The sequence below is a fragment of the Balaenoptera musculus genome, chromosome 1, assembly GCF_009873245.2.
Source record: "Balaenoptera musculus isolate JJ_BM4_2016_0621 chromosome 1, mBalMus1.pri.v3, whole genome shotgun sequence".
In the NCBI taxonomy this organism is placed as follows: Eukaryota; Metazoa; Chordata; class Mammalia; order Artiodactyla; family Balaenopteridae; genus Balaenoptera; species Balaenoptera musculus.
The window spans coordinates 162,855,154-162,870,210 of NC_045785.1; the positions used below are offsets into that span (position 1 = coordinate 162,855,154).

Here is a 15,057-nt window from a genome sequence, read left to right on the forward strand (position 1 = left end):
GTGGGGGCTTCCCTGGTGGTGCAGTGGTTGAGAATCCGCCTGCCAATGCAGGGGACACGGGTTCGAGCCCTGGTCTGGGAGGATCCCACATGCCGCGGAGCAACTGGGCCCGTGAGCCACAACTACTGAGCCTGCGCATCTGGAGCCTGTGCTCCGCAACAAGAGAGGCCGCGATAGTGAGAGGCCCGCGCACCGCGATGAAGAGTGGCCCCCGCTTGCCTCAACTAGAGAAAGCCCTCGCACAGAAACGAAGACCCAACACAGCCAAAAATAAATAAATAAATTAAAAAAAAATTATTAAAAAAAAAAAAAAAAAAAAGTTAGTGTGACCAGAGAGAGTGGCGATCACTTTGTAGTATACACAAATATTGTATTATATTGTATATCTGCAACTAATATAATGTTATATACCAGTTTTACCTCAGTTAAAAAAAAAATGTTCGTTAGAATTCGATAGTGAAGCCATCTGGTCCTGGACTTTTGTTTTTGGGAGGTTTTTGATTATAGCCTTCTTACTAGTAATCAGAAAAAAGAATAAATGGTGGAGAGTCCACAGCTAGATTGTCTTTCATCCCAGTGACTGCTCTGCTTTGTTCGAGCCATCCTCACTGCTGCCTGATGCCTTGAGTACAGATGTCAGTGTCTGGATTCTGTACTTGAGGTTTGCCAAAAAGTGACTGCTACCGCTGCTTCAAGTATTTCGCTATATAGAATATAATTTGGGTTTTTTTTTTTTTTTAAGGAATTCCTTTATTTTTATTTTTTATTTATTTATTTATTTATTTATGGCTGTGTTGGGTCTTCGTTTCTGTGCAAGGGCTTTCTCTAGTTGTGGCAAGCGGGGGCCACTCTTCATCGCGGTGCGCGGGCCTCTCACTATCGCGGCCTCTCTTGTTGCGGAGCACAGGCTCCAGACGCGCAGGCTCAGCAGTTGTGGCTCACAGGCCCAGTTGCTCCGCAGCATGTGGGATCTTCCCAGACCAGGGCTCGAACCCGTGTCCCCTGCATTGTCAGGCAGATTCTCAACCACTGCGCCACCAGGGAAGCCCACTGCGCCACCAGGGAAGCCCAGTTTTGTTTTAATAAGTTTTTTTTTTTTTTAACAGTTCTAGGCTTTCAGAAAAATTGAGCAGAAAATACAGAGATCCCAAATATTGCTGTGCACGCAGCACACATACCCCAATTCCCCTACTATCTGCATCCTGTACCAGGAGTTTTACATTTGTTGAACCTATGTTGACACATCTTTATCACCCAAAGCCCACAGTTTACATTGGGATTCATTCTTTGTGTTGTACATTCTACTGCAGTGGTCCCCAACCTTTTTGGCCCCAGGGACTGGTTTCGTGGAAGACAGTTTTTCCACGGACTGGGGTTGGCGTGGCGGGGGGTGGGTATGGTTTTGGGATGATTCACGTGCATTACATTTATTGTGCACTTTATTTCTATTATTATTATATTGTAATATATAATGAAATAATTATACAACTCACCATAATGCTGACAGGAGGCGGAGCTCAGGCAGTAATGCGAGCGATGGGGAGAGGCTGCAAACACAGATGAAGCTTCCCTCGCTCACCTGCCGCTCACCTCCTGCTGTGCGGCCCAGTTCCTAACAGGCCACAGACCAGTACCAGGGGTTGGGGACCCCTGTTCTGTGGGATTTGACAAATATGTAATGACATAAATCTACCACCATAGTGTCTTACAGTATAGTTTCACTGCTCTGTGCTCAACACGCCCTCCCCCAACCCCTGATATTTTTACTGTCTCTATAGCTTTGCCTTTTCCAGGATGTCATACAGTTGGAATCATACATTAGTGTTTTCAGGTTGACTTCTTTCACAGTGATACGCATTTAAGGTTCCTCTCTGTCCTTCATGGCTTGACAGTCCACTTCTTTCTAGCACTAAATATTCCATTGTCTGGATGTGCCAGAATTTATCCATTCACATACTGAAGGCCATCTTGGTTGCTTTCAGGTTTTGGCAATTATGAATAAAGCTGCTATAAACATTTGTGTGCATGTTTTTGTGTGGACATACATTTTCAACTCAATTGGTTAAATACCATGGAGCATGATTTCTGGATTTTCTAGTAAGAGCATGTTTAGTTTTGTAAGAAATTGCCAAACTGTCTTCCAGAATGGCTGTACCATTTTACATTCCCACCAGCAATAGATGAGAATTCTTGTTGCTCCAAAGCCTCACCAAAAAAAAAAAAAAAAGTTAGTGTGACCACAGTGAGAATCCGCTACACATCTACCAGAACGACTAAAATTTAAGAGACTGACAACAGGACTTCCCTGTTGGTGCAGTGGTTAAAAATCCTCCTGCCAATGCAGGGGGCATGGGTTCGAGCCCTGGTCCAGGAAGATCCCACATGCCGCGGAGCAGCTAAGCCCGTGTGCCACAACTACGGCAGTCCACATGCCTAGAGCCCGTGCTCCGCAACAAGAGAAGCCACCGCAATGAGAAGCCCGCGCACCGCAACAAAGAGTAGCCCCCGCTCGCCGCAACTAGAGAAAGCCCGCACACAGCAACGAAGACCCAACACAGCCAAAAATATATACATAAATAAATAAAAGACTGACAGCACCAAATGGTGGCAGGGATGTGAAGCAACTAGAACTCTCATACATTGTTACTGAAAATGTAAGATGATACCACCAATTGGAAAATGCTCTGGCAGTTTCTTACAAATGTTAATGTAGTATAAGAAGCCTCTGCTTCTGCCTCCCATTCTCATCTGGACCCAGTACAGTTTAGAATTTTGCTTTCTTCATTAAATAGATATAGACATAAGAATCTTCTAATCTGATTTTTACAGCAAACTTTAGTCAACAATTATAAGAGTCATGGGCATTCCCTGTAAAAAGGAGTGTGTATGGAATTTAAATCAGGGAGGTAAGGCCACCTCTCTTTCTTTGCTCCAGTTGCTATAACAAAGTACCACCAACTGGGTGGCTTAAACAACAGAAATTTATTTTCTCACAGATCTGGAAATTAGAAGTCCAAGATCAAGGTATTGGCAGGGTTGGTTTCTTCTGGGCCCTGTTTGGAGATGACGGTCTTCTCCCTGTGTCTTTACATGGTCTTCCCTCTGTGCATGTCTGTGTCTTAATCATCTCTTCTTTTTTTTTTTTTTTTAATTAATTAATTTATTTATTTATTTTTGGCTGTGTTGGGTCTTCGTTGCTGCGTGTGGCCTTTCTCTGGTTGTGGCAAGCGGGGGCTATTCTTCGTTGCCGCACGCGACTTCTCATTGCGGTGGCTTCTCTTGTTGCGGAGCACGGGCTCTAGGCGCGCAGCCTTCAGTAGTTGTGGCATGCAGGCTCATAGTTGTGGCTCGTGGGCTCTAGAGCACAGGCTCAGTAGTTGTGGCGCATGGGCTTAGCTGGTCCGCGGCATGTGGGATCTTCCTGGACCAGGGCTCGAACCCATGTCCCCTGCATTGGCAGGAGGATTCTTAACCACTGCGCCACCAGGGAAGTCCTTAATCATCTCTTCTTATAAGGGCACCAAGTTGTATTGGATGTAGTAGAGCCCACCCTAATGACTTCATTTTAACTTAATCACCACTTTTAAGACCCTGTCTCCAAATCCAGTCACACTCTGAGGTACTGGGGGTGAGGACTTCAACATCTGAATTTTGGGAAACACAGGTAAACCCATGTCAAACAGTGACCAGCTCTATATTCTGTCCTCTCCTCTCAGGATCAAGCGATGTATGAAGCTCTGCAGTGGTCCCTCAGCCGGTGACTTCTCCAGCAGCAGGCCTTCAAGGAGTCCAGTGCATCGAGCTGCCAGAGATACCCACGTGCTCTGAGCTATCCACTTTCAACCTGACACAGATGTGGTCTCACATAAGCATTTTATCCTCAGATTAATGAGGCCAAGTCAGAGCTAAAGATTCTTCCCATCTGGCCAACCTTGTACGGAAACACCCTATACCTCCTGTTTAAGAAAAAGAAAAAAAATTTTAACTGTCAAAATAAAATAACAGATACCTTTTTTAAATAGAATGTTTATTTTGAAACAACCTTGACTGTACCACAGGAAAGTTGCAGTCACAATAGAAAGAACTCCCCCGCCCCCCGAACCGTCTGAGAGTATTTGCCAGCCTGATGCCCCACCATCACCCCGAAATACCTTAATGTACACTTCCTACACACCAGGATATTTCCCTACATCACCAGCCATCAACATCAGGACATCAGCTGTGATACTTTGCTGCCATGAATCCTCAGGCTCCATTCAGGTTTCTCCAGTTGTCCCAATAATGTCCTTTATAACAAAGGGATCTAGTTTAGAATTAGCTATTGCAACCGGTTGCCGTTTCTCTTTAGTTTCCTTAAAGTCTGGAACAGCTCCTGTCTTGACTTCTGACACTTTTGAAGGTTACAGCCCAGTTACTTTGTAAAATGCCCTCAATCTGGATTTGTCTGATGTTTCCTCATGATTAGACACAGGTTGTGCATCTTTGGCAGGAATATCATGAGGCGATGCTCTTCTCACTGCATCGTGTCAGGTGATGTGCAATTTCGATCTGCCCCAATACTGGTGATGGTCACTTTGGTCACTTAATTAAGGTGGTTCTGCCAAGCTTCTTACACTGTGAAGTTACTCTTTTCCTTTGTAATTCATACGTGTGTTGTGTGGAGGTACTTGGAAACTATGTAAATATCCCATTCCTCGTCAAACTCAGGTATTAACTATTTCTGCAGTGTGTTATCCGTTACTCTCATGATATGATGTTCAGATTGTCCCAGATTCAGCCAGTTGGGAGCCCCTTCACACTGTCCTCTGTGCGCCTTTCACAAGTCTCTAGCTGATACTTTCAGGAGGGTTTAATTTGTGTCGTGTTTCATCTCATTCCTTGTTTACAGTGCTGCTCACGGTGTATTCTTAGGTTGTATAGATGGCTTTGGTTACCTACTTTTTTTCCTTCCAAAATTTCTACTCCACCTCAGTCTATAAAAATGTTTATGCTACTTTTAAGAATGTAATTGATAAGATGGAGAAAATATTAATAGATCAAAGCAAGTCAGGTAAGTAAGACACAGTCCTTTTTTTCAAGGAGTTCACAGATGGATACAGACATCTAAACAGAATATCACAATGCCCAAGGAAGGGGCATAGAAAGGAGGGTGCTGTAGGACCCCAGAGGAAGGAAGACCGAAAGAAAAAGCAAATCAGGATCATGTCCTAGGCATAGATGATTAGGAATGAAAGTTAAATTAGAAGTGTGGGCCAGAAGGTCTTAAACAGTTATTAAATTTGAGTAGTAGATTTGATTGTGCTTGATATCAGCCAAATCAAAAGAGAAACACGGGGAGTTCCTTGGTGGCCTCGTGGTTAGGATTCCGGGCTTTCACTGCCGTGGCTCGGGTTCAGTCCCTGGTTAGGGAACTGAGATCCCGCAAGCCACATGGTCAAAAAAGAGAGACACAGTCTGGTATATCATATATGTAGGTTATGAGGGAAAGCAAAGATTTTCTTGACGATTGAATTTTCTTGACAATTTCTAGACAATTAGGTCTACGTACCGAACTTTCTGGTAGTTTAGCTTAGCCTAAACATAAAATGTCGACCGCATCAGAGATCAAATAGGCTGCATGTCCATCAGCTTTGCAAATCAGCTGCTATGTAGGTTGGACAGCAGGCAGTTATTGGGCAGAAAGCTAACCAGCTAATGTCACAGTGGGTAGTGCCAGCCCTTCTCCATAAGGAAGGAAAGGTAACGTGTTCTAAGTACCATCTGTGTGCTAGACACTGTCACATGTTCTCTTTAATCCTCCCAACTCTTATTCCCCATACAATGGGGATCGGATGGCATCCCCATTAAAAAGAATAAGGTTCAGAGCTGGTTCAAAGTCACCTGTGTATATACATGCGTAAGAAGAGTCTGAATTCTGGTCTACAGCTGTCCAGCTTTTCTTTCTCTTGTGAACAACGTCCAGTCCTGTGTTGAGAAACATCTGGAGTTGTATCCTCTGTTCTAGCATCCTGAAAGATGAGGCAATTTCATTAAGTGCTTTGTGCTGAGCACTGATAACATAATGGTGAACAAACTCAGAACTTATTGCCTAATTTGGCCTAGTTTGTTGCCTAGTTTCTGCCTAATTTGTTAGCAAAAATAGCTGATTGTCCCATAATATCCATTCGTCCCTTCTTCCTTTTAGTAGGAGAGTGATTGAGTTCTGGCTAGTGTAATATGAACTCAGGTGATGAGTGCAGCTTCTGGTCACATCCTTAAAAAGAAGCAGCAGCTTGGAGACTTGGCAGTCCGGTGGTTAGGACTCCGCACTTCCATTGCAGGGGGCATGGGTTCAATCCCTGGTCGCAGAACTAAGATACCGCGTGCTGCCCAGCGAGGGCCACGGCCCCCCGCCCCCCCCCCCCAAAAAAAGAAGCAGCTTGGAATGCGAACCCTTCGTTAACTGGGGGCAGCCTGCCTTGAACTCATGCATCTTAGCCCATAGGCAGACTCTGGGAATGTCCTCAGAAACCACAACTGGTTTAAAAAAGAGGAAAACTCTGCTTGCTCTCCTAATTCCACTTTTCCTTTTCCAGGGCTAGAATGTGATGAAGTGATGATGAACCAGCTTTGACCATGTAAATGGAGACATTCTAGGGGGTGACAGAGCAATAAGACATAAAAAACCAAGGTCCCTGGGCACTTGTGGAGCAGTTTTCTCACTGCTCAGACACAGTTGGCCTAGACTTTTATGTGTGACCTTTATCGTGCCTAAGCAATTATATTTTGATCTCTGTTAAAGCAGCCAAATTAATGTCCTAATTAATACAGTGAAACAAGTCAAGAGGCAGTTGCAAAACAGCCTGAGAATGACTGTGAAGGGATAAGAATAGATGCCATTCATTAGGAGGAGCACAGAGGAAGGGCAGTGGGGTCCAGGGAAAGTTCTCCAGAGAAAATGATGTCTCAGCTGAGTCCTGAAGGCTGAGAGGGAAATGCAGGAAGGGAATACATGAGCTAACTGACAATAGAGACCTGCAGATGGGAGAGGGGCTGGTGTCTGAGAAACTAAGGACAGGTGTGCTCTCACATTCATCCACAGGATATTGCTGAAAACATCAAAGCTGTGTTTACAGGAGGAACTTATTTCCAAAAGCTAAAATAGTTAGAAAGCACCTAGTTACCTGTTAGGCACAATCTTTAGTCATTGTTAATATCTCTCACTGTTGAAGTTCTCACTGCCTGAACTCAGGAACTGAATGGATTTGGATACATTTTTGCACTGCTCACATCCCAAAGCTGAGAGGCCAGATAGATTTGGGATAAAATGGAATCCCACATCATTCAGAGGCTACCCTTAACTCCATTGCTTTAGGTCCATGAGACCTATGCTTATCACTGATATCAGCATTTTTAATTTTTACAAAATAAGGACAAACAAAAATATTCAGTTAAATGTGCAGGCATTATAGTTGTCTGACTTGGGGTGTCCTGCTAAGTTTCATGAGGAAGGGATCCTGTCAGTCTTGTCTCCTTAGCATCCAGCCCAGTGCCTGCATTACAGGAAGCATTTAATAAATGTTAAATGAATTACCTTTCTTAGACAACAAGACTGTCAAAATTAGACTGCTGGCTGTGCCCAGCCCCTCCCTCCACGTGAGAACTAAAAATGTTGATTCATTGGGTAATAGAAATCTCACTTTGTCATATGAGAAAAGATAAAGGGGCATGTGAATAGCCTATAACCCAGCAGTTCCACTCTGACATATGTATCCAACAGAAGTGCATACACCAAAATAGCAAAATTCATAACTGACCAGAAATGGAAACAACCTAAATATCCATCAACAGTAGAATGGATAAACATGGTGTTTTCACGCACCATGAAAAATACATGTAGAATACTACATAGCAATGATGAACTATATGCAACAACACGGGTGATTCTCACAGATATTGAGAGGAAGAAGCCAGTCTTGAAATCATCTTGTGCGATTCTACTTATTAATGTATAAAATTCAGAAAGGCAACTGATCGATACCATTAGAAGTCAGGTTGATGGTTACTATTGCAGGGCAGTGCCTGGAAGGAGCACCAAGTGGGGCGGCCTCTGGGATGCTGGCCACGCCCTCCTTGATCTGGTGGTGGCTTCATGCATGTGTTTTCTTACTGATAATTCATTGCACCGTTTGCTTATCATAGCTCTTTTCTGTAAGTATGTTCACTTCAGTTAAAAAGTTTTTTTAGGGCTTCCCCGGTGGTGCAGTGGTTAAGAACCTGCCTGCCAACGCAGGGGACACGGGTTCGAGCCCTGGTCTGGGAAGATCCCACATGCCGCAGAGCAGCTAAGCCCGTGAGCCACAACTACTGAGCCCACGCGCCGTAACTGCGCTGAAGCCCACGTGCCTAGAGCCCGTGCTGCGCAACAAGAGAAGCCACCGCAACGAGAAGCCTGCACACCGCAACCAAGAGTAGCCCCCGCTCGCTGCAACTAGAGAAAGCCCACGCGCAGCAACAAAGACCCAACGTAGCCAAAAATAAATAAGTAAAAATAAATAAAATAAATTTATTTTAAAAAAAGGTTTTTTAAAAACTCATGAAAATTTTTTCTGTAATTCATGATTCTTCATCTGATTTTATTTATAATAAACATCTCAAAAATTTAAAACAATAGGAGTATCAATATTGAAAACGTGGGTCACTTAAAAGGAAAGAGGTGCATAGAGCCCAGTATACCTGAGGATAAGCCAGCCACTCTTTTCTCTTTCTTTTTCCCCTAAAACACCAGGCGTTTTGCTCATGCTGTCCTCCCGTCTGGTCAGTGGTGAGAAACTAAGGTTGAAGAGGTGAGTGGGAGCGGAATTTTGTTATTTAAATTAGCCCAACGCTAATACCATTCTCTCTTCCTGGGAGAACATGAGCTTCAAAGATGCCTGCAACCACCGAGGCTGTCTGGACCAATGCTGCCTTCTGGAACGTCTCCTTAGCTGGCATGTTGGCCACGCAATCCGGTTCCACTGCCAGCTAGGCCTGGCCCCTGAGCGGGGGAGGGAGGGAGGAACTCAGCAAAGTGTGTTCCAAAGAACTCTTCCTTAGGTGTGGAGATAAGCAGTCCACGTTACGTCACAGCCAAGGACGTTCTATTTTCCAAGACCGCACACAGTAAGTCTCAGGAGGGAGAAACTCGACAGCGCCTCAGCTTCCCTCCCCTCTACCTGAACACCCGCTCTGTCTCCCACAGTCCTCATCACCCAAGCTGGGAAGGTGGAAGGCGTCTTCAGTTCTTCTGATCAGTGATCAGGCACTTATTATTTAGATGTATTTATTCTCACAGACACTGACCTAGCTCAAGCTGTCGTCGCCTTTCATACGTTTACTTTGGCCTCCTGTTTAATCTCCTATTCCAATCTCTTATACAATAAAACCAGGGTTGCCTTCAAAAGATACTAATTAATCACGTCACTTCTCAGCTCAGCATCCTCCTGTGGCCTAAACACATTGGTCTAATTATGCATGGGCCTTTGTAATCTGACATCAATCCACCTTTGGCACCTGTCCTGCCCCCTCTCCCCTGACTGGGTATATTGCCATTCCAGTGGAACACCATGTTCTTTCACATCTCAGCCCTGGCTCACCGTGTTCCCATTACCCACCTCCTCCCTCCACCCAAACACAAGACCCACTTCTGGGCTTGAAATACCCATCGTGAGAAGCCTTGCCCAAGCCCTCCCTCCACTTTCTGCTCAGACTGTGCTGACCTGGACTGTGGCCGTTAAACACTCTCTGCTTAAGTACTAGATTCTCAATGGCAGAGTCCTTAATTCATTTTTGCATTATAGCGCTTGACACATAATAAGAACAAAGTAACTTTTTCATAGCACAATTGAATCGCTTTGCTCTATGGCACAAAGCACAGCTAACATAGGGGAGATTTGCTGGAGATTTTGTGTTGTTTCCACCCCAGGAATCTGCCAAACTGGAACTTCGCAGCTCATGGCTCTCTGAAGAGAAATCAGCAAAGCTTTGGAGGTGGGGCTTCCTCAGGCATTTAGTTATTGCTGATCAGAAGTCCTTTTAGCAATACTTCTCCGTGGCTAAGGAGCCCCTGAATGTGCTCAAGGCATTCAAAAGAAACTGGTTCTAAGAGCTTGGCCCACACAAGCATTCTCTCTCTAAAGCAGAAAGTTTTAAAGAGGAGATAATATATATTTATTACAACCGAAATTCTAATTACCATCTTTGCACAGACAGGAAAACCTGCTCTTCTACTCTGGCTAACTGTGAGTGAGCCTGGTAAATAGACAATGGGTCTTCCTTACTCCAGGAGGTTTTGCTAGCTTGAACTTTCTCAAAACTAATAATGCAGAAAGCTAAATGAGTTTCACAATAATCGAGGCCTTTAGAAGTGGAGATACCGGGTGATGGAAACAGCTTAATATAGGGAACTGTAGAAGCCCTGTTTTGCAGCGTACGTATAAGGAAGTCTGTTTTTCAAATAAAAAAGCCCTATCTGAAAAGGGCTCAAAAACAAATTAATTAATTCAACAAATACTTTTTGAGCATCTACTTCATATCTGCTTTTTTCCAGCTGCCTCCTTTATTACTCTCAGCTCACTTAGAACTTGGATGTTGAAGCAGCATTCAGATTCTGTGACCCTTTATTGCCAAACTCAGTTTGTAGTCCAGCTTAGATTCATTTATTAAAAATGACATTATTTGTGCCACTTTAATTTTGCACCTTGCACAGCACAGGTTTGGAGCATCTGTGCCTTGACACACAAAATGTCACAGGCTTTGTTATTATTGCTGGTGGCATGGGATGGGGGAAGAAGAGGAAGGTGGACTTACAAACTGTATCTTTACTAATACATTAAAACTGAGACATATAGTATCTTCACTTTATATTTGAGAAAACTGAGGCTCAGAGAGGTTGAACAATTTGTCTTGCCACACAGCTAATAAGTGGCATCTGGAAATTCAAACCCGAGACTGTCTTAACTCTAAAGACTTTGTCCTTCTCCTACATCCTACTGGCTTTGGGGGGCAGGAGATGGACTTCTGTGTCATGTCCCCTGGGGAACTACCAAAATGCCTTCTAAATCATTAACTAGTGTGAGTTGTAATAATAATAATCTTTATTAAATAGGGAATAACATTTTTTTCTTTGAACTCAAGCAGCTAGTATCAGAAACCTCTCTACACAGTTGCCACTCAGTAAACTTTGATGTTCTGACAGACAAGACTTTATTTATTTATTTATTTATTTATTTATTTTTGATCGCACCACACGGCATGCAGAACTTCCCTGACCAGGGAACGAACCCGCGCCCCCTGCAGTGGAAGCGCAGAGTCTTAACCACTGAACCACCAGGGAAAGTCCTGTCCACGTATATTTTAAATAGTGATTTTTAAATGGATAGGGTGGAGGCAAAGAAATAGCTATCGTATTGCCCAGCCTCGGAAGTAAAAGATTTAAGAAAATGGGCAAATGTTTAACTCTAGGAACCTTAGAGTATGCCCACATCCCTCCTGGGGCATAATCAGAAGCCAGTGTTTGCACTGTGCTTTTCAAATGCTTTTGAATCCTAGAGAACAATGGGTATTTCTCCACATCGCAGGGGATCTCAGGTTATCCAGCAGCATTAGCATGTGTTTTATCTTGCAAAATATTACCTACAGTTTACTTTTCGTCTCCTTCTCAAGACTATTGAATCGTAATGCTACAAAAGGCCTTTGAATCCTCTGTTAGGATTTCTCAACTCTGGATGACACAAGAATCAACTGAGGCTCTTAAAAATATGCTTCCTGGCAGTCTCCCGAGTCAATAGAAATGAAAACAAAAATAAACAAATGGGACCTAATCAAACTTACAAGCTTTTGCACAGCAAAGGAAACCATAAACAAAGTGAAAGACAACCTATGGACTGGGAGAAAATACTTGCAAATGTTGCAACCGACAAGGGCTTAATTTCCAAAATATACGAACAGCTCATACAATTCAGTAACAAAAAAACTCAAATGACCCAATCAAAAAATGTGCAGAAGACCTAAATAGACATTTCTCCAAAGAAGACATACAGATGGCCAATAGGCACATGAAAAGATGCTCATCGCTAATTATTACAGAAATGCAAATCAAAACAATAATGAGGTACCACCTCACACTGGACAGAACGGCCATCATTAAAAAGTCTACAAATAATAAATACTGGAGAGGGTGTGGAGAAAAGGGACCCCTCTTACACTGTTGGTAGGAATGTAAATTGGTACAGCCACTATGGAATACAGTATGGCAGTTCCTCAAAAAACTAAAAATGGGAGTTGCCATATGATCCAGCAATCCCAGTCCTGGGCATATATCCAGACAAAACTATAATTCAAAATGATACATGCACCCCTGTGTTCATAGCAGCAGTATTTACAATAGCCAAAACATGGAAACAACTTAAATGTCCATTGAGAGATGAATGGATAAAGAAGATGTGGTACATGTATACAATGGAATATTACTCAGCCATAAAAAAGAATGAAATAATGCCATTTGCAGCAACATGGATGGACCTAGAGATTGTCATACTAAGCAAAGAAGGTCAGAAAGAGAAAGACAAAATACCGTATGATATCACTTATATGTGGAATCTAAAATACAACACAAATGAGCATATCTGCAAAAATGAAACAGACTCACAGACATAGAGAACAGACTTGTGGTTGCCAAGGGTGGGGAGAGTGGGGAAGGGAAGGATTGGAAGAGTGGGGTTAACAGATGCAAACTGTCATATATAGATGGATAAACAACAAGGTCCTACTGTGTAGCACAGGGAACTATATTCAATATCCTGTGACAAACCATAATGGAAAAGAATATGAAAAAGAATATATATATATATATAACTAAATCACTTTGCTGTACAGAGAAATTGACACAACATTGTAATTCAACTTCAATAAAATTTTTTTTAAAAATGCTACCTGGGCCTCACTGCAGACCTGTTGAATCAGAGTTCCTGGATGGGGCTTGGGGAGCTGCAGCTCATTAAATTTCCCCAGGTGATTTTTTTCTTTTATTGAAATATAGTTGACATACCGTGTTATATTAGTTTTAGGTGTACAACATAGTGCTTTGACATTTATATGCGTTATGAATTGACCACCACAATGTCTAGTAAGCATCTGTCACCATACAAAATTATTATAATAATATTGACTATATTGCATGCTGTACTAAGGTAAATTACATGACCAGCTAAAGCCTCAGTCACGTTGAAAAAAAGAGAGAGAAAGCAAAAGCGAGATCTGCCAACGCTGGCTTCCTGATGATCTTGACTGAGCAAACGAGGCCGCCCTGGAGATCAGGTGCAGTCCAGATGTGCCTGCCACCCTCATTCTCAAGGTGAAGTCTTTGGAGAGTTATTAGCGCAGTGACAGCTTTGGTGCCACACTTTCCCCCCTCCTTCCTTTCCTTCCCCTGCAGCCAAGTCCAAGCAGCTGGCTGTGGGATGAGCTGACACACGACAATTAAAATTTGCCCCAGTGGAACTTCACAGGCTCCTTTTATCCCTGCAGGAGAGCAGTAGAGGCATTTGAGGTCAAGAGGCTGATCCGGGAAGGGAGCACAGCATGATTAGCAGCAAAGGGGATGAGGGACAAATGCCAGGAACCCTCCTTCCACTGCTTAGTGTGTGACAAAGCTGGAAGAAAGGGAAGACTTTGGGATTTACGTGAGGTCTCAAATCTTAAAGGATGCTAAATTTGTTCTCACTTGGGACCTGTAACAGGTTCAGATGCCAGATGAAAATAAAGTCAAGTTCATTTCAGGTGAGTCTAAAGATTGATTTTTTTTTTAATCAGCATCAGGGCACAGTAGATATAGTAGTTTGCAGTCCATAGTCCACTCGTAACTTGAAATCAGAAACTGAAAAGCAGTAATGTAAGTGGGAGGAGAGATTTCATTAATTGATTCAACAAACATTTCTTGACTGGTAACTGTGAGCAGGTTCAGTGCTAGTTGCGGACAGTACAGCTCAGAGCAAAACTCAAGTCCCTCCCCCAAGGGCGTCTCCCCCTCCCACGGTGAGGGAGGGCATGGGGAGAAGAAAAGGGCAGAGTCAGTAAGTCCAGGTATGTCTATGTTACGCACACACACATCAAATAGAACAAGTGGTAAGTGCTGTGAAGAAAAAGGAGGGAAAGGGCTGGCGAGAGCTGTGCCTGGGTCTGTGGCTCGGTGGTTATTTTACATGGGGGGGTGGGCGGGGACAAGGAGCAAAAGAGAGGCAGGTAGCCTTTGGGGGAGAGGGTGCTCTGCCCCACGAGACCACAGAACCTAGATGTCCGTCAGTCAAAGCCATCTACTCCTAGCTGTGCCACTGTCCCTTCATGTTCTACCAGCCTCTTCATCAGATCCATGACACCTGGTCAGCCTCTTCCAGGTTGACCGGCAGACCCTCAGGTACTTTCAAGCCCCATAACAGGCCAGGTTGGTGGTCTGGGCTTGCCTCTGTCCTCCTCACTCTCCAGGGCAGGGCGTCACAGCATTGCTCCTGTCCCAAGCTCCATCTGTGACATTGATGACCCCTAACCTCTGCAGAGGAGGGGCCGTGCAGAGCTGTCACACCTGCACTCCCGGTGGCCTCACGGGTCATTACCTCGAGGCTGAGAGACAGTGGCTGTGAGGTGCCAGCCTTCCCACATTTTAACTCATTGACTTCTCACTGTAGCCCTGGGAGGGATGTGTGACTGTTTATCCTCAGTTTGCAAATAAAGAAACTTGCCCATGGCTAGAGAGAGGCAGAGCTGGGCAAGTCTTATCCACTGAAAACCCCTTTCTTTAAGGAAACAAAGCACAATTATGGAAAGTTTAAAGGTCTAGGGTTTAAATAACGCCCCAAGCGTAGTCACAGGGCAAAAAAATGGTGACTCAGGAAAGGAGAGAGGACTTAAGTACTCTTGAGTGCTGGCTATTGGTTGGCGCAAAAAAGGATTAAGTGAGGAGCCAGGATAGAATGACCAACTTTGCTATGGGAGAGCCATTTAATACACGTGTGGATAACTTTGTTCATTTATTTTTCTGTTGCT

At 43.8% G+C, this 15,057-nt stretch overlaps 1 protein-coding gene across 5 annotated transcripts in view; it reads left to right on the plus strand.

Moving 5' to 3' along the window:
• Nucleotides 1-6,402, plus strand: part of NVL (nuclear VCP like) — a 107,737-nt gene extending 101,335 nt beyond the window's left edge. For all 5 annotated transcript variants that reach the window (XM_036850541.1, XM_036850514.1, XM_036850531.1 and 2 more), the window contains one exon: nucleotides 3,717-6,402. In XM_036850541.1, the coding sequence (XP_036706436.1) occupies nucleotides 3,717-3,761 (45 nt within the window). In that variant the 3' untranslated portion in view covers nucleotides 3,762-6,402. The remainder of the gene's footprint in view (nucleotides 1-3,716) is intronic.
• Nucleotides 6,403-15,057: the final 8,655 nt, after the last annotated feature.